Source organism: Theropithecus gelada, chromosome 13 (genome assembly GCF_003255815.1).
Source record: "Theropithecus gelada isolate Dixy chromosome 13, Tgel_1.0, whole genome shotgun sequence".
NCBI classification, from domain to species: Eukaryota; Metazoa; Chordata; class Mammalia; order Primates; family Cercopithecidae; genus Theropithecus; species Theropithecus gelada.
The window spans coordinates 35,562,792-35,582,652 of NC_037681.1; the positions used below are offsets into that span (position 1 = coordinate 35,562,792).

The 19,861-nt window shown below is 38.7% G+C and overlaps 1 protein-coding gene across 2 annotated transcripts in view; it reads right to left on the minus strand.

The window, feature by feature from the left end:
* NBAS (neuroblastoma amplified sequence) overlaps positions 1-19,861 on the minus strand; it is a 375,829-nt gene that overhangs the window by 44,137 nt on the left and 311,831 nt on the right. The window contains exons 47-48 of one of the 2 annotated variants that reach the window (XM_025353552.1): positions 18,879-18,968; positions 7,454-7,649 (exon numbers count right to left, since the gene is read on the minus strand). In XM_025353552.1, the coding sequence (XP_025209337.1) occupies positions 7,454-7,649; positions 18,879-18,968 (286 nt within the window). The remainder of the gene's footprint in view (positions 1-7,453; positions 7,650-18,878; positions 18,969-19,861) is intronic. The other variant, XR_003115238.1, reaches the window with a different exon arrangement.

Consider the following 19,861-nt stretch of genomic DNA (forward strand, 5'->3'; position numbering starts at 1 on the left):
ACATGTTAACTAAAGATCATCACTGCTGAGATCATTACACCTCTAAGCAGAAGGCACTCGGACATGATTAGTCCATTACAAAGCACAACTGAGACTTGACCTGAGCCTAGTAAAAGGGTACCCAGAGATGGTGTTAGAGCAGACCTCAGCCAGTGACATTTGCTAAACTCAAGTTTACTTCCTAGGAAGTGGTCACTGTTAACTAGGACACAGTAAGGCTATGAAGAAAGGATGCTTGTGTGAAGGGGATAAACAGAGCCTCCCTATATCTCCACTTCCATCTTCCAAAAAGCATTGTTCAGAATTAAAACATACTAATGACTTCCCTGAAATTAGTGTCATTTGCCACAAAACTGGATTCTCCTCCTGCATGTGCTAATAAGTTGAGCAGCACCACTCCCTCCTGGTAACTTAAGCAAAAAACAGAGGCAAAATAAGCTCTTTTCTAAGCCCCCATATCTAAGCAGACACCAAGTCCATGGATACTAACGCTTTAAACTTTCTTTTCTACCCTCTTGTTTGTTCGCAGCTAGTACCAAGTTCAGGGCCAGTCCAGGCAATAAGACCACTGCTTTTGTCTTCCAACTGGCATCCCTCCAGCCAGACCTCTCCAGTCCATTGTTCATGCAGAGGTCAGAGGGTTTCTCCCTAAACACAGATCTGATCATGTTGCTTCCCTGGCCACACCCTTCTGTGTTGCCTGAGCAGCACAGAAGTCAAACCTGAGCATGATACTTGTGCCGCGCCCCGGATCTGGTCTGCTTCCTTCCACTTTCTTTTCTTGGTGGCTGTTGTCTTCACACCGTACATCAGCTGGGCTAAACTCAGTTTAAGTATCACCCCTTCAGAGCAGTGAGCCTTTGCTCACTGCTTCCAGACAGTGGCTGCGTGCCCTCCTTTGACCCCTGTGTACTGTGCAGACTTTTATCACAGTGTCTGACACGGTTTGGCTGTGTCCCCACCCAAATCTCATCTTGAATTGTAGTTCCCATAATCCCCACGTGTGGTGGGAGGGACCTGGTGGGAGGTAACTGAAGCATGTGGGGAGTTTCCCCTATGCTATTCTCGTGATAGTAAGTTCCCACGAGATCTGATGGTTTCATAGGGACTTCCTCCTTTGCTCAGTTCTCATTCTTCTCTTTCCTACTGCCATCTGAAGAAGGACCTGTTTGCTTCCCCTTCTGCCATGATTATAAGTTTCCTGAGGCCTCCCCAGCCCTGCAGAATTGTGAGTCAATTAAACCTCTTTCCTTTATAAACTACCCAGTTGTAGGCAGCTCTTTATAGCAGCATGAGAACAAACCAATACAGTATCTAAACCCTTTAGGGTATCTACTTCTTTGTTGATAGATCTATGTTCTCCACTGGTGTAGAGGTCCTTCACCAATTAGGTCCATTTACTGGGACCAGAATTAGAGCTTTATAGGTATTAGCCTATTTAATTCTTACAACAATTGTATTATTATTTCCATTTTTTAGACAAGGAAATTGAGATTATGAGAGATTTACTAACTTTTCCAAGCTCACAGAGCTAGTGACTGGTGGCCAAAAAGCCCAAACATTTTACTACCAATTGCCTTGTGTATTTTTCTGTCCCTAGAGTGTAGTACAGTGCATGTCAAATGACATATGCTTGAAGAATATTTGGTGAATATTTCACATATATTGCCCTATTCAAACAACAGTTATTAGGCACAGCATTTTTCAATATTTGAATTAAGCAGCAGTTAACATACACAGTACTATGTATTGAGACAGTGACAAATGTAAAAGATAAAGCAATGTTTTGTATTCTCTTTCAAACCCCTGATTTCTCATCTCTAATCAAATTTAATCCATGTAAAGTCACAGTGGGAAGGGGAAAAGGCTATGCTTTATTTGGTCCAAGGCTATTCAAATATTAGTGCTGTATATTTCCCTGGCAAATAGGAAGAAGTGTAGTACAGGTCCAAGAATATAGGTTTTAGAATCAGACAGAACTGGGTTTGAGTTCCATGTATCACCTTAAATTGGTCATGTGACCTCATTTAAAACAGAGAGGCTGGTTAACCACTTTGCAACACAGTTTTAAAGATTAGCATGCACATAGTACACAATCCAGGGTTCCTTCTTTTGCCCCCAATGATGCCAATGGCCAGAGGGCAAATATTGAAAGGAAAGAACCCATTGTTCATAAGGAGAAACTCTCAACATCTCCAAGTATTTGCAGGACCAATTAAAATGGATGCTCTGTCAACTTTAATTATTTTAGGAAAAAGGACACAAGGAGTTATATCCTAACATTTCAAATCTCTTGCTCATATTGGGACAAACGTGCTGTGACATGAGAAGCAACTGGCTGGTCAGAAATCACTGTCAGCGAATTACGGCAAGCTAATAAAAATCAAACAAAAGTGCTTGGCCACTCTGTAAGGAGATCTTCCCATTATTCCAAGCAAATCATTTTGCTTGCATATCAGGGGGAAGCAGCATGGTCTAATCCTTCATCATTAATGGCAAGAACATCAGACTGAAAGTCAGGAGTCCTGGCCCTGCCATTTTAAGGGTGACTTTGGACAAGTTTTTAAAGATTTGATATTCATTTATTCAACAAATATTTATTGAGCGTGAGATCCCTGTTCTCATGGAATTTATATTCTAATAGAAGAAGAAAGAGTTCGTATAATAAATAGACAAACATAAGGACAGGCAGGAAGGAGTCAGCAGACACTGGTGAGTGATTTGTGGAGAATTAAGACAGCAATAAAACAGACCATGACTGAGGTGGTTAACTTAGGCTGTACAGTCATTGTAGAAAAGGAAACATTTAAGCGAAAATATGGGGAAGGCAGTACTCCTTTCTGGACTTCTGTATCTTTTTCTGTAAAATATGACTGCTGAAGTGGGATGCTTCTGAAAGTCTCTTCTAGTTCTAGGAATCTGTGATTTCATGGCTATTGGGGATATGTGATATGGATGTGTGCACATATATTTTTAACTTCAAATATTATCCTATATTTGGTTAAGTAAATCATGACAGTGAGTCTTAGCTTTGAAGACATTTAAGGTAACAGTAAATTATTTGTAAGGATCTAAATGTAACTTGGCATACTGGACTTCTGTTGCTGTTCTCTGAGCTCTGAGAGGGAAGGGCATATTTTACTAAAAATTTGGAAATACAGTCAAACTGGTTTCTGAAAAGAAGGGTTAATATGTCCTTGCACATTTCAAAGTAGGCAAAATACATGCATTTGTAATGAGGTTAGAAATTGTCTCAAACTAATTCTTCTGGTGATCACTTACAACCACAAATTCAGATATATTGAAATTTTAAAAGGTAAAACTAAGCCACATGTTCTTTTTTACATAAAAATGGGAAAAAAGTTTGAGGTGATAAGGTATGGGATTTTTTTTAAAGGAAATAACCATATTTTGCCCCATATTTTTCACGCACCAGTTAGCTAGAAAATTACAAAAGCTGAAAAACTCAGATAAGCCATACCACGAGGATTAACACAACACATTCATCCCCTCCCCCCTGCCCCCATGTCCCTCTCTTTTTCCCTCCCACCCCAAGCTGGGGCATATTTCTGGAATGGAAATAAAAGCCTCTCAAACTGTTGAAAAATGAGGGTCTCTGAATTTTTAATTCTGTTAACTAATCATTAGAAAACTAGAAATTACTGTCTCTCTGAGAACCGGTGAGGTAGCAAGAACCAGAGACTGTGTTTAATTTTGCAGGAGCTGGCTGGTTTCCCAGCAACACACTGATTTGTGGGGCCACTACTTTGGGCACCTCGAGGATAATTAAATATCAAGTCTCTCTGAAGTATGCAAAGTCTGCCTAAGAGAGATAGCAGCCACACTGAAGGTACCAGTTCCACATTTTTTGGTAATTGAACATTCCAATATCATTATCTATTCTTATCCTTACGCTGTAAGAACTCGTCTCTATCCTTAATATCACCCAAAGTATCTCTGAGAATGAAGAAGGGGATAGAGAGAAAATGGAAAAAACGAGAGCGTATACAGTCAACCCTCGGGGATCTTCTAGGTATTTGGGATATGGAGACGAAGAGTGAAGTTTAATGTATGTGAGAGAAATGATGAGGGAAGCACAATATCCTCTATCTCCTCTAGTTCAAGCTTCCATTTTATATACTGAGCAGCCAAACACATAGATGAAGAATCTTCCCCCAAATTATAAAACTAGTGGTAGAGGGAGGATGGACACATACACAAGTATCTGTCCACTAGTGCCGTCATCTTTCTACTACTCTAGTGAAAGGTAACACAATTTTTGAAAAACAATAATTTAAGAGACAATTTAAACTACGGGCATAGTTTTGTAACATACCAGAAGTTGTTGGTGTTTCCATTCTAAACGCAATTTTTCTGCATTCATTCCCCCAGTAACGAGAGGTTATTTACAATTATAAGTCATATTCTGCCATCAAAAGCACCTGTCCTTCAAAATAGATTTCTATGGGTAATGCCAGACAGACACTTTTAATTTCTAAAGGAGGAGGGGAACACTCACTGATTTACTTCTTGGAGAAGACTCTAGATGAGTAGCACCATTAAGCCAGTGTGACTTTCTTATTTGTACTACCAAATATTTAACAAATCCATATCATTACCTACCAAGAACAGGGAAAATGCTCTTACATAAGGGGAAAGCATAGAGGAGAGAAAATAAAAAGAATGAGGAGGATATGAGATGACTTGTAGTAGAGTCATTCAGAGACTCTTAGGAGAGATTTCCTAGAGGGCCTGAAAAAGATCGCACCACCACAGAAGAAATATTGGCGAAGTGAAGTTACACGTGGATTTGGCAAATGAGACAAAATAGTTTGCACTCATAACAATAAAGTCAGGTCAGTTTAGAAAAGTGCTTGAGAAAAAAATCTTAATTACAAGCCAAATTTCCTTAAGTTCTGCTTTTGGAAAAAAGTTAAGCTATCAAGGAACTGAAATCTCAAAAAAATTCAGAAATCCTTGAACTCATATAAAAGTTACAACTTGTTTCTTGAGTAATTAGAACATTGAGAAAAGCTTAAAAGAAGAAATAGCAATGAAACTTATTTATGAAGAGCTCGGGTTCAAATATCAAAGTGTATGTTCTAGTGTTTCAACATGTCAGATAATATGGACATTTTCCCCTTTTCCCAACTTGTACACTGTTTCCTAGTATCTTTAGAATATTAGGAATCTGACACAACATAAAGCAAGGCTCTAACCAGAGAAATCAGCCTCATTATCCTGACGGAAGGTGAAACTGACTGAAGTTGAGAACTTGAAAAGTGAAGGTGTGAGGAAAGTACATAACTGTAGTCACGTTCATTTGCTTCAGGACCAGAATCAGAACCTAAAGTTCCACATAGCAAAACTAATGTGACCTATTTTAGGGTTTACCCCAGGGATGCCACATGAACCTTCGTGTTTGCTGAAAACAAGTATATCTCTAACTTCTATGCCCCGTACCTGGAACAGAGCTCACGGCCTATTGCCTTCATGTTCCTAGCCTGCTCTTTAAAAAAAACTGCAAGTGTCGGCCGGGCGCGGTGGCTCAAGCCTGTAATCCCAGCACTTTGGGAGGCCGAGACGGGCGGATCACAAGGTCAGGAGATCGAGACCATCCTGGTTAACACGGTGAAACCCCGTCTCCACTAAAAAATACAAAAAAAAACTAGCCGGGCGAGGTGGCAGGCGCCTGTAGTCCCAGCTACTCGGGAGGCTGAGCCAGGAGAATGGTGTAAACCCGGGAGGCGGAGCTTGCAGTGAGCTGAGATCTGGCCACTGCACTCCAGCCTGGGCGACAGAGCTAGACTCCGTCTCAAAAAAAACAAAAAAAAAAACTGCAAGTGGCTTCCTCAAGTAATACAAGGCAAAATGTTGAGACTGAACATGTTAAGGTAACAGTGCTTCAGAGACAGTATGATTCTGACATTCATGACTTTTTAACTACAATCCACTTCAGTGATTTGACAAGAGTAGAGAATCTTTGATAGGTCTATCTTTTTTGAATCTCAGTTTCTCTAACTCTGAAGAGCAAACAATAGTATTGACCTCTTCATCTTACAGAGGAAATAAGACTATATCTGATAATGATTACAAAGATATTCTGTGATGAGCCCCAAGATATTCTTAAAATCTGAATCATTTTTTAAAAGAAATTTATTGTTCTTTGGATGTGGTAATAACCATATAAATTATAAACCTGCTTTATAATTAGACAGTAGAATGAGTTGGAGTTACACTTCTAGGAAACTCTTTTGCAATGGGGATTATCTGGGAAGTCCTAGTTGCTAACACTTATTGACATGATGGCCTAACCCTGCTCGCTAAAGCACGTGATTAAGGTTACTGACTCCTGGACCCTATGGCCTCAGGGTGCATCAATTTAGAATTTAAGCCAAACTTCAACAGCCACCATATTTCTTTGATTTAGGAATTAGTATTCTTATTTATTCAATCAATAAGGATTCAAACTCTGAGTATGTGCACAGGATACTTAGGGTCAAAAGACGGTAAATATATCCTTTAGGGCTTCAGTTTTCATGGTGGTGGGAAAACAAAACTTTTAACAGTAATTAATAATGATAATAATTATAAATAATTAAGGCTCAAATATATGGAATTCAAGGTTCCATTAAGCTTGCAATGGTTAGAGAAGGTTCTAGAGAGAAGATGGATTGAGTGAGTCTTGAAGTACAGTATGAAGAAACTAAGATCTTGTGTCTCTGCTACATTACGTCCTTCTAAATACAGGGAGAAGGGACAGCATTTTAGTACCTGGGCAAAGCACGAAGGAAATGAATTAGCTAAACTGTTCACCATATTTCCATTCAGATCTGCATTTTTCCTGGGCAAGAGTAAGCCACCATAATTAACTGATACTGTGAACCATCCTATCTCCTATTAAGAGAAAAATAATGTACACGTGTTTCTACATGTAATCTACCATGCATACGCATGTTCAAGCATATGGAAAAATAAAAATTAACTTTGTTGCACATATTCAACTACTAAATAGCTGACTGATAAATATATTGGAAAGTCTGCATTACCAAGAAGATTATCCAGTTGACAGTTGTTTAAAGAAATGAAGAACTGACCTCCAATTATTATTATTATTTTTTCCTTTTGAGATGGAGTCTCGCTCTGTTGCCCAGGCTGGAGTGCAGTGGTGCGATCTTGCCCGTTGCAATCTCTGCCTCCCAGGTTTAAGTGATTCTCCTGCCTCAGCCTCCCGAGTAGCTAGGACTACAGGTACGTGCCACCACGCCCAGCTAATTTTTGTAGTTTTAGTAGAGATGGGGTTTCGTCACGTGGGCCAGGCTGGTCTTGAACTCCTGGCCTCAGGTGATCCTCCCACCTTGGCCTCCCAAAATGCTGGGATTACAGGCGTGAGCAACCGCATCTGGCCTAATTATTGTTAGTAAGAAAAATAATCATTCAGACACTCCCTTACCTGTTTCTGGGGCCAGGAGGCTTTGAGAATGGCTTCAGTTCTAAAGAAGACGAGGAGCTTGCTGTCCTCCTCAGTCAGGTGAAATGATTGCCCCAAAATCTGCAGCACGTGAATGCGGGGCCGCACCGGCCAGGCGTCATCAGCACAGAAAGGCCGCAGCCACTCCAGCAGGTCCTCAGGGGAAACCAGCTCCTCACTGCAGGGCAAAATCCAGAGGTATCTGTAAACTCCTAAGCCTTTTATTTTCCCCCTTCCAGTAATCAAATGTGGTCACTGACCTAACACTTGTTTGTTGGATGACTTCATTTTTTTCCTCTTGAAAGGAAAAATTTTGGTGTTTAAATGGCTTACAGCAGGTATTTAAAACCTATGTAAAATGAATGTAATTTTTAAACAGTATCATATTAAAATGAGTTATATAAAGCAGATAAATATCCTTGGCTAGTTTGTTTCAAAATTTAGTAAGTAGTAAGGCTTATTTCTGTTAGTGATACCAATAGCGCAAGGCTGCATTGTAGTAATTTTATATATCTGATTACTCATTGACAATAGTTAAGCAAAGTAGGTATCGTAAGTTACTCTTCACAGCTGAACCAACAAACTTCAGGGAAGTGATATAACATGCTCACACAAATGTATAGTAGTGCTGTATGACCCCAAAGCTCCAGTTCTTTCTACCATTTTCCCCAGATGATTAGAATTTCAATATGCCATTAGAGGATCAAATTTTATACTACTCTAAAAGTGAAGTATGAATGCTTGGTTATTATAGGACTGTGAAGTTTAAAATGATTCAGAAAAGGGGACAACAAAGTTTGTACAACATTCCATCTACTACTGGAATCTCTTTTCTTGTAACCCCAAATGAATATCTTATTTGATTATGTCAATGGATTATTTATCCATAACTCTTAAGGGGTTATCCATAGAGAAGACTCACTCCCACATGGGCCTGGAGATCCCATGCTAAAGCACTGGATTATACAGGTTTTGTTGTAGCCAGATCCTTATAAGGCTTTTAGCTATAAATCACCTAGACTGAGTCCCGGTCTAATTTACCTTAAATCAAATTCCATGCCCTAATAAGATTACAAGACTTTTTTTTTTTTTTTTTTAACTTCTGAGAAGAATAAAATTCTGCAATGCCACTGAGTATGTCTTTCAGTATGTATTATTTCATATACTTGTCAAATATGATCTTATGGCAATTTAAAAGAATTATTTGTATTTAAGAATAAATGAAACTACAAAATTTTGTGGATAATTGGTTTAAGAATTTCGTAAATTCAGCAACTCGGTTGTTGAATAAGACTTCTAAATATTTATCAGAAATGGAAACAATTCAGGTGCAAAAATAGAATACTACACCTATTTCTGGTGAACTTTTTGCAAAGTGAACAGACAGTACAGTGTAATGAGTGTAATGCAAAGACCATTAAAAAAAAAATCTGATGGACCTAACTGAATCCTGGCTGCAGACTTTCCTAAGAACTCTAGATAAAATCATGAATATTATCCTTCCCAGGTTATAGTGACACAGATAAAGGTCCCAAGAGTGTGTCACCCGGAGTCTGTGAAACCAAGATAACATATACAAAGCACCTAGCAAATTATGTGGCACAGAGGAAGTACTTAATAAATAGTAACCATCATTGTCATAATAACGATCATCACCATAATTATCAGCATCATCAAAGCGCTATAGTTTGTGCTTAATGATACAGAGATAAAAATTATATGGTCTCTGCCTTCAAAGAAATAATAATACCATGGAACAGCAAGACTTTACAAGTGACTATTATCCAAATTACTAATATAAATGTGAACAACTCTTCTGGATGAAGAGTGAATAGAACCAGGAAAGGCTTCAGAGAGGACATGGCATCTGAACAGGATCACAAAGGATAATTAGAATGTATATAAATGGAAGTGTGGGAAAATATAATCCAGACAGAGAACAGCAAGAAAAAAACAGCAAAAGATTTCAAAGGACAAAGAATGTTCTGGGAGAGATTAAAGCACAGATGTGTGGGTGGAAAATTAGAGGAGAGCGAGCTAAGGAAGGATAGGCTTTCTCACCTCGGTAACCAAGAGACTGAAAACAAGGCTGAAACGGCAGTGCAGTTTAACTCTTTGACAGCACAGGCTCTGGAGGTGTTAGGCCCAGACTCAGTGCCCACATGTGCCACTTCCTGACAATGTTACTTTGACCAAGAAGTCACTCACTAGATCAGAGCCTCAGTTTCCTTATTCGTATATTGGAGATGGATAACAACACCTTCCTCATGGGGTTGTTGAGAAATTAAACAGAAACATAAAATAATAAATGCAAGGCATGTAATACAACGTCTGGCATATAACTAAGTGCTTCAATTAAAAGCAACCATTATTATTAAGGACATCTGATCTTTTTTGCATGAAATGGGAATGATAGACGATTTGTGAACAGTGAAACATCAAAATCATGTTATTGATTAGAAAAATGTATGGGCTGGGGCAGACTAAGGCACTTGTGATGAAGACTTGAAGCTGTCTAATTCAGGAAGAAAGTAATTTAAAGTCCATTTCTGATTATAAGTCCTAACAGTTTCACATAAAATGAAGTTGATTTTTTTTGCCCTTTCACCCAAGTGCCAAGAAGAGATAACTAGGAAAAGCTAGAATGTGAGGAAGCTGTTGTCATGAAGACAAGCTGAAGTTATAATAATAACCAAAGCCCCCAATACGGTGAATAAGAATGAAAACAATATTAATAATAACTTCTGAAGGTTTACTATGTACCATCAATTATATCACTCATCATAACTGTCCTTTTCTTGTATACTGTTATCATCTCCAATTTGTAGATGAGGTAACAATCTCAGATTTAAGAATCTGACTACGGCATTTTGAACTGAATGATACTAAAATTTTAAAAAAGATCAAAATAATTTGTCCAAGGTCACACAGTAAGTAGTGGCACGAATATTTCAACTTGGACTATCTGACTGCCTTGTCAATTACTACACAATGCTACTGAACCAAACGGGCATATTCCAGAACAGTGTGGCAGTGGATTAAAATTACTCAGCTATGATGAGATAGAGAAGGATTATTACTCTAATATTTGTCAAGTTATTAAATCAAATTAGTTCCTTTTACATTAGAACTTACTGTGCGGCTAATAACATTTGACAGTTTAGAGGAACATGCTCTCATTTTGTGTTGATAGCTCAAACATATAATAAAATTAGGAGAAGTCTTTCCTAAAATAGAAGCATTGTGTTCCAGAAGAACCATGTGGTAGATGTGCTTCACCATTACTGGTGCTCAACAAAACTACACAGAAATGAAAGGCAGCTCTTTAGAAAAAGCTTCCAAGGACATTGACTAGACACTATCTCCTGAAGATTTTAGCTCAAAATTGCTTACATTTTGATTTCAAATTGAGTTCTTAAAATTCATAGTCATTCTTATGGTTCAGCAAATATAAAAACAGATACACACAAACACATGCATAGGGAAACAGAGAGGAAGAACCATGATAAAATGTTAACAACTGGCAAATCAAGGGGAAGAGCATGTCGGTATTTTTTTTTAATCTGTGTAATTTTTCTAAGGGTTTTAAATTTTTCAAGATAAACAGGTAAAAAATAGCAATTATAACTTTCATAATGTAAAAACTAGAATAGGAAGAAGGAAAGTGATTCCATTTCTCATCTTTTACGAAAGCAAGGAGAGGATTTAATGAGCTTAAAAATTAAAAAAGAACATCATTATTTCAAAACATATTTACTTCATTATAAGGGTAATACAAATGATTTTAAAAAGTCATAAAATATACTTTGGGAGGCTGAGGCCGGCAGAACACAAGGTCTGGAGATCGAGACCATCCTGGCCAACATGGTGAAACCCCGTCTCTACTAAAAATACAAAAATTAGCTGGGTGTGGTGGCACATGCCTGCAATCCCGGCTACTCGGGAGGCTGAGGCAGGAGAATTGCTTGAACCAGGGAGTCAGAGGTTGCAGTGAGCCGAGATCGTGCCACTGCACTCCAGCCTGGTGACAGAGCAAGACTCCGTCTCAAAAAGAAAAAAAAAAAAAAAGTCATAAAATAGATAAAAAAGAGAAAATCTCTCATAGTTTCACTACAAACACGTAGGGAATTGTTTCCACCTTTTTCCCTATAATGAGGATTGGGGATGGGATATTATACTGCAAACAATAATTTAGTACACTATTTTTAAAAATTAGATGATAAAGGAAACACACACAGAATCAGTTTTGGTCCAAAGAAGTCATGTGCAATACATACACAGCTCTATTAACAGAAAAGAACAACAGCAGCGACAGTGACAACAAAACTATGTTCATTGAATGACTAATTTGAGACTGTGTTACTCTGAGGTGGCATGAGTGTTCACCTGGCATTTCCCTATTATGTAATGTAGCATGGAAGGACATTCACAGATGTACAAAGGAATGGAAGGGAAATGTCAAGCAAAGGAAATTATTGAATCAAAGCAAGAAGACAGATTTTTAAGCACATAAATAAGCGAATCCTCAGTCAGAGAGTTCTCAGGTTCTGCATGGCATACACATACAGAGATAACCCAAACTTAAATTCAAAGAGTTAAGGTACATTAAAGGAGATGGTAACTATAAAAGCATTTTATAAATCTTGATGCACTAATCAAAATAAAATATTCTTATATGAGAATGCAAGAAAGCAAGACTACATTCAAGCAAGCAAAACACACACATTTGAGATTTCTTTTAAATGTAAATGTCATAGAATTTGAATACCTGAAGGAACATTAGGTCTCTTCCATACTGAAAGTAAACTGGCAACCAGATTTTGTGACTGGTTTGCATAGCAGATGCCAATGTTTCAAAATTAAGGAATTTCACAGACACACAGAGTCAGGATGTTCCAGCTCCTGTTTAAAAACTGGATGATAGGAAAACAGTAGCAAAAACAGGCTGTGGCCAAGGCAGCAGCTGCCTCCTTTAGACAAGGAGCTCTCTAGTTCACCCCAGGCTCTCCCACTGCCTACCTCGTCTGAAGCCCAGTAGAAGGAGGGAGGGGTATATGCAAGTGAGCTAACAGTGAGGGACATAAACATTCATTCCCTGTAGGTCCCGTGCCTCCATTAATGAACTGACCCACATACTATGCACACTTTCCTCACTAAATATGGAGTGGGCGGGACAGACATTTCCCAGGATAATGTCTTCTATTTACCAGCTCCCATGAAACAATCAGGGGGAACTGGCAAGGAATAAGAAATAACTGCAAATAAATGAATGCATAAATGGTCCTGGAGTAATATAAAAAGGGTGACTTTAGGAAAATCATAATCATGTTATATTAAAAGAAAAATGCCTGGAAAGGTAAGGATGTTGGTATGCACACAATTCCAATCTCAAAGCTTGACTCCTGATAAATACAGATAATCTCCTTGTGGCTGCTCTCAAACAAACGCCAACCCAGAATATCTTCCTGGGCTCCTGGAGAACTGTAAGCGTAGTTAAAAAATAAAACAGAGTATCTTCCTGGGCTTCACTTCTCAGTGAAAGGGGGGACACACCTTGCTGTAACATGGCAGAGTGGATACTCATAAATATGGCCCAAAGTGATCCAGAAATACTGCGGTAACAGAGTGGATCCACCGTCCTGGGTTGTGACCACGGCTTTCAGGAGGGCTCAACCTCACAGGACATAAGGCCTCATGAACTGCAGGTGCTCAGAGAACACTGGGTGATTTACTTTGCCTCATAGAGCAGGAAGAGGAAAAAAAAATCAGATTCAATTTGCTCCAGGTGGGCCGTTCTTTCTTTTTTTTTTTTCTTTGTTTTCACTTTAAAAATAATGTGAAATCTCTAGATAACAGCAAAGAGTTTAATAAAGTCTGAATTATGTGACATTGTTCAATATTTATATGAAACTTTAAGGCAGCTGAAGCCGACTGTGAAGTAGCAATTTAAATAATCAACGCCCCCCCCCCCCCCCGCCAAACTCAATAGTTTTGAAGTAAATCTTTCTTCTTTTTTTGAATATTGCACAGAGGAATTTTGCATTAATTACCTGTTATCTGAGTGAATTTAATGCTATAAATCCTTTTGAGAATGACAAATATACTGGCTTATGCTTGTGAGACATTCTTGTTAGGAAGTTTTTTAAAGCTAAATGAAGGCGAGAAGTAGAAAGGGAAATAAGGCAAAGGCAGAGAGAAGCATGTCAAAGAGACAAGAAAGGTAAGACCTTGCTACTCGAAGTTCTTCCATGGACTGGGTATCACTTGGGAGTTGGTTACAAATGGAGAATTTCAGGCCCCACCCAGACCTACTCAATCAAAATCTGTATTTTAATAAGATCTCCAGGCTATTCCTATGTAGAATTAAGTGTGAGAAGCACTGCTTTACTTTCCTGTGCTGGCTCTTTAATGTCAAAAGGAGGTGATATGGTGAGAGAAATGCATACCTCTCTGAGCTTCATTTCCTAATCTGTAAAATGCACATGACAATTTCTGTATGATAAGGTTGTTCTGAGGACTAAGTGAGTTACTGAATAGCACCTTTCCAAAGTCTTGGCATAGAGGAATTAGAAGTTCATTAGTATTTTTTTGTTTCCTTGTTTTTAAAATATTTGACAGCAGTATTTTCTTATTTCCAGGTGTAACAGATATATGGATATATGCTCTTAGAACACTCTTAGTATTGAAATTCTTTTTAAAAACTTACTTTTCTTAAGCAAACAAATTCTTAACACAAACTAGAAATTGATATTTTATTCCTGAAATAGGATGTTACAAATATACGTAAATAATAAGAGACAGCATACACATTTATGAATTTCTTTTATGAAAGAAATTTCATATGCACAAATAATTAATTCCTTTGTCCTATCTTTAATTGTAGATGTTATGAAAGGTCTTTGGCATGATTTAAAATTCTTAAGACACTCAACTCTCATATCTAGAGGCAAGAACGTGGTTAAACTGAAAAGAAAGCCATCTGTACAGGTGGCCTGTTTAGGTGTTATAATTTTAAGTTACTTAAAATTAGCACAGATAAAAGAAGAGGAAAAGAGAGCTTTCTGGGTGAGGTAGGAGCTGCAGTGAAAGAGCAAATGATTCTAACACTTTTTTGTGGAATCTTCAGGATTTTCTACATAGATGATCATGCTGTGTGCAAACACGGACAATCTGACTTCCTCCTTTCCCATTTGGATGCCTTTTACTTCTTTCTCTTGTCTTATTGCTCTGAATAGAACTTCTAGTGTGATGTGTTGAATAAAGTCGTGAAAATGGGCATCCCTGTCTTGTTCCAAACCTTGGAGGAAAAACTTTCAATTTTTTCTCATTAAGTATGATGTTAGCTATGGGTTTGACACAGGGAAAACAGAATGGAGGTTCCCCTAAAAATTGAAAATAGGACTACCATTTGATGCAGCAATCCCATTACTGAGTATATATCCAAAGGGATGACATCAGTATGTTGAAGAAACTTCTGCACACCCATGTTTATTGCAGTGCTATTCATAATCACCAAGATATGAAATCAACCTAAATGCCCATCTAAAGATTAACGGATGAAGAAAATGTGGTATATATAAATACCATTCAGCCACAAAACAGTGAAATCCTGTCATCTGCAATAACATGGATGAACCTGGAGGACATTATGTTAAGTGAGATGAGTCAGGCACAGAAACAAATACCACATGATCTCACTCATATGTGGAATCTAAAAACGTTGATTTCATGGAAGTGAGAGTAGATTGGTGGTTTCCGGGGAGCAGAGTGTGGGGTACTAGAGGATGGTCAATAGGCACAAACTTATAGTTGGGCAGGAAGAATAAGTTTTGGTGTCTTATTTATACAGTAGGATGAATCAGACCAATGTATTAAATATTTCAAGATTGCTAGAAGAATTTGAATATTGTCACCACAAAGAAATGATAAATGGTTAAAGTGATGGATATGGTAATTATACCAATTTTATGATTATGCTATGTATACATTCATTGAAACATTACAAGCTGGGTGTGGTGGCTCACGCCTATAATCCCAGCACTTTGTGAGGCCAAGGCAGGCAGATCACCTGAAGTCAGGAGTTCAAGATCAGCCTGGCCAACATGGTGAAACCCCCCCGTCTCTACTAAAAATACAAAAATTATCCGGGCATGGTGGTGGGCACTTGTAATCCCAGCTACTCGGGAGGCTGAGGCAGGAGAATCACTTGAACCCGGGGGGCAGAGGTTGCAGTGAGCTGAGATACCACCACTGCATTCCAGCCTGGGCAATACTGCAAGACTCTGTCTCAAAAAAAAAAAAAAAAAAAAAAAAAAAGGAACATTACATTGTACCACATAAACGTGTACAATTATTACGTGTCAATTATACAATATAAAAATTTAAATTTAAAAGAAGCAAATAATATTTGCGCCAACATAAAAAGATAAAAGAGGACATGTTGGCCAGGCGTGGTGGCTCACTCCTGTAATCCCAACACTTTGGGAGGCCGAGGCGTGTGGATAACCTGAGGTCAGGAGTTTGAGACCAGCCTTCCCAACATGGCAAAACCGCGTCTCTACTAAGAATACAAAAATTAGCTGGACATGGTGGCAGGCACCTGTAATTCCAGCTACTCAGGAGGCTGAGGCAGGAGAATTGTTTGAACCAGGGAGGTGGAGGTTGCAGTGAGCCGAGATTGCGCCACTGCACTCCAGCCTGGGCAACAAGAGCAAAACTCCACGTAAAAAAAAAAAAAAAAGAGGACATGTGAATAATGGCATAAATTGCTAAAATTAACCACAAAACCAAATATTTGGTGGTGGCCGTCAACACACATCCTCAAATTCTTACTTTTTTATGCAATCTCCCTGCCAGGGATATTGTGGGATAGTGTATACCTAACCCAAGAGCATGTAATGCGCCTGTGTGTGTGACATCTGAAGATGTGTATGAGTGAGGCTACTGTCAAAACAGACACTATGGAGGGTAGTGGATGTCCAAGTTATGAGTTTGGGACTGAGGGAGGCTTGGTATGTCAATAAGAGAAAGGGTGAGGGGCACATAAGGCCTGGCACGGGCTCCTGGAGGTTAGGCTATCATGTCAGGTCAAGGAATGAATAACTTGAGAGCATTACTTTCAAAAACCAGAATAACCATATCACTGCAAAGACCCTCCTTGGAGCTACCTGGAAAACATAAACAGCCTCCCTTCCATGACTCTGCCAGGCACATTATTGGGAAGGGAAACCCAAACAAAGGGTGTCAGGTTTGACTGTGCAGATTCAAAAAATACTTGACAAAATAAAAGTTATGGCTTTGTCTTTCTTCTTTTTATTTTTTAGGCAAAAAAAAAAAAAAAATTCCCTGATTTTTTTTTTTTGTTAAGAAGGCTTTGTTATTCTGTGTCCCTAGAATAAAAAGTAAGATCTTTTTCTGTTCCTCCACTCCCTAATGTCTTTTTCAAACCTTAAAAAATAGTCTGTATTAGAGTAAGTCTCAAATTGGATTCTTCTGTATACGTGGCTAGAAATTCACTAAGAAGGAACACTGCCTTTTAATATTCTTGAGATGTCCCCAGCGGGACAAGACTAAGAAGCCCCATTGAAAGGGGCCTAAAACAGTACCTGTTGAGACCCTTTCATCTTGGGAGGCCAGGATCCAGAGTCAGCCTAGCCTGAGAGAAGCTGCGCTGCTGACAGCAGCTCCCTGGGAGCCGATGGCTGAGAACTCACTGACACACTGGGAATGAGACAGCAGCAGTGAGATGGGCCCCGGAAGGAGGGTAAGTGTTTCCCATGTAGCGTCTCTGCCTGCTCTGCTCCCTGCTGCATGTGCAGTTGCTCAGGCAGCTGCCTCAGCCTGGAATACCATCATCTATCTCCTCCAAACAGACTCTTCTTTCACTGACCAGCTCTGTGTCACCCTTTGTGTATCCTGCCCTAACTACTCCCTCCACTCTGCCTTCCATACAGCGCTTCCCATTCCATAGCACAGTGACTATGGCTACAGGCCAGATCGTCTCCCCCGCAGGACTGTGAGCTCCCTGGGGTTAGAGGTTATTTCTTATCCACATGACCCCTTTGTGACTTCACACAGAGCACGGCACACAGTACACCCCACGAATCATTAATTTCTTTTTAAAATGGGGGGCCTAAATTAGCCACTGCTACAGCGACTTTCCTATCTGAAGAACTGTAAGCAAAGGGGTTCAGAAACACTGTGCAAGGTAAAAAGCACAGGAAGTAGAAGCCCCTGCTTGCAATGTTTTTCCATCTTCACCTACATAGCTCATTCTATATTCTGTCACTCAAACCTTGTGCACAAAGCAATGCAGGGAAATAGACTATGAAAGCATCGGCATCTGAGTACTTCATTATCATTTAGAGCCTGGGTGGAATCCGGGTTCTATTTCCCAGCTCTATAACTCTGGGCAAGTCAACTCCTCTCTCTGAGCTTTTCTTTTAGGTCCTCCTCTGAAAATGGCAACAACATATCCAGCCATTAGAAATAATAATCACAATAATCATTAAATCTACAAAGATCAATGGAAAGTCTTACAATAGCAAATAAATAAGAGAATACAAAAGCTTATACATTTAAACTGAAACTATATAGAAAGATATCTGTACCTGAACAATAACTGGTAGGTAACATGCAAATAAAAATGTTACCAAATGGAACTATGGGGAGTTTTCTGAAACCCGTCTTCGTTATATTCGATCACATTTTCAATTAAAGAAAGAAACTGGGGAGAGGTCTTATACAGCTGACATGGATATTAGGCATTGTAAAGGCCTTTGTGAATTTCAAGGACATGCATAACCGTTCATTTGTGGCTGCTCTTTTTCTTATCAATATCATTGTATCTGAACGAAAAATTCTTTCTAAAAATAGCATCAGAGAGCTATACATTTTTCTAGGCTTATAAAGCCTGTATACTTTGAGTCCTAAAACAAGGCAGACTTTAATTTATGCAAAGTTTTTTTTTTTTTTTTTTTTTTAAAGAACATATATACTCACCCTAGGAATTTCCATACTTAATCAATACAGTTAACGTGTTGGAGATGAGAATCCCTTATCTTGTAGGAAGTTCAGAGCAGTTTCTGCCCTGACAGAATGATTATGATGATTATTATCTCTAATGGCTGTGAAGGAGGCAAGAGAGAACAATGCTCTCCATGGCAAGCAGGACCTGGAGCTGGTGGGGTCAGCACAGAGCTAAGAACACCACGTCTCCAGGTGCAGAGCCGCTCCTTTCCCAGTTCTTCTGAGGAAGAACTGAGCCGCAGGTCCTCGATTCTTCTTTCAGAAAACACCTAAAAATGTGGCTTAGTCTTGGAAGCCTCATACACATGGATACTAACAGCAATTCTAATACTCTGAGGAAAGCCAGTTAATGAAGATGCACATACTGTTCTAGTCTTACCCCTTGTCCACACTGGCGTGGACGGCTGCAACAACACCTTCCAGGACCTTCAGTGGGTCCCTTGGCCCACCAAGGTCAGCACTGCCACCACTGTGAAAAGAGAGAGAAACTGATTCAGAAAAGGATCACTCCAGTCTCAGAAATAAACTTGGTATTCACACGCTTAAATGAACCTGGTTGAATTTTGGCATGGTATACTACCTGCCCACAGTCATTTGTGCTATGTGATATCTACAAATGTACCAAGCCCTACACTAGGTGCTAATGAAACATTTTCTGCCCTTAAGGGGCTCAGTCTAATATACGCATGTTTTCCTATCAAGAGAATAACACAATCTACTTGCACTGTGTCATTCGAAAAACATTCATTGAACATCAACTGTATGAGCTACTTTCAGCATTAAATGTAATAATGATTTACATCCTCCAGTTGAAGTTTTTTTTTAAAAGAAAGCACTAATATTTACTTGCTACTAATAAGTACCAGGTAACGCTAAACAGTTCACATATATTCTGCCACTATTAAACGCAACATCCTATGAGACAAGTACTATTATTATGCCCATTTTACAGATGTTATGTGTAGAACTCTAGTGAATCCTCAAAATGCAACAGAGGAAAAATATATTTTCAATGAGTTTTTCTAATAATTTAATGATATAAATCAACTGTTAGATTCGGTTCCTTTCATGTCTTTGTTATTTCGTGCCTACTACATTTTATTAACTTCCTAAAAGGTAAATGTTATGAACATTGTCAATAAAAATTTATTTTCCTTAGAAACAGAAGTAGCTGAATTCCTTAAGTTCTCTTTTCCTTCTATTGCTGCAAGATTTAATTAACATTTATTGAATGTCTTCTGTGTGCCAAGTATACCATTTATTGGATCAGAACCAAATCTGTAGTGGTAGAATTGGATGCAGAAAAAGATAAGTATAATTTATGTCAAAAATTTATAAACATAAAACTATTCTATCATATTT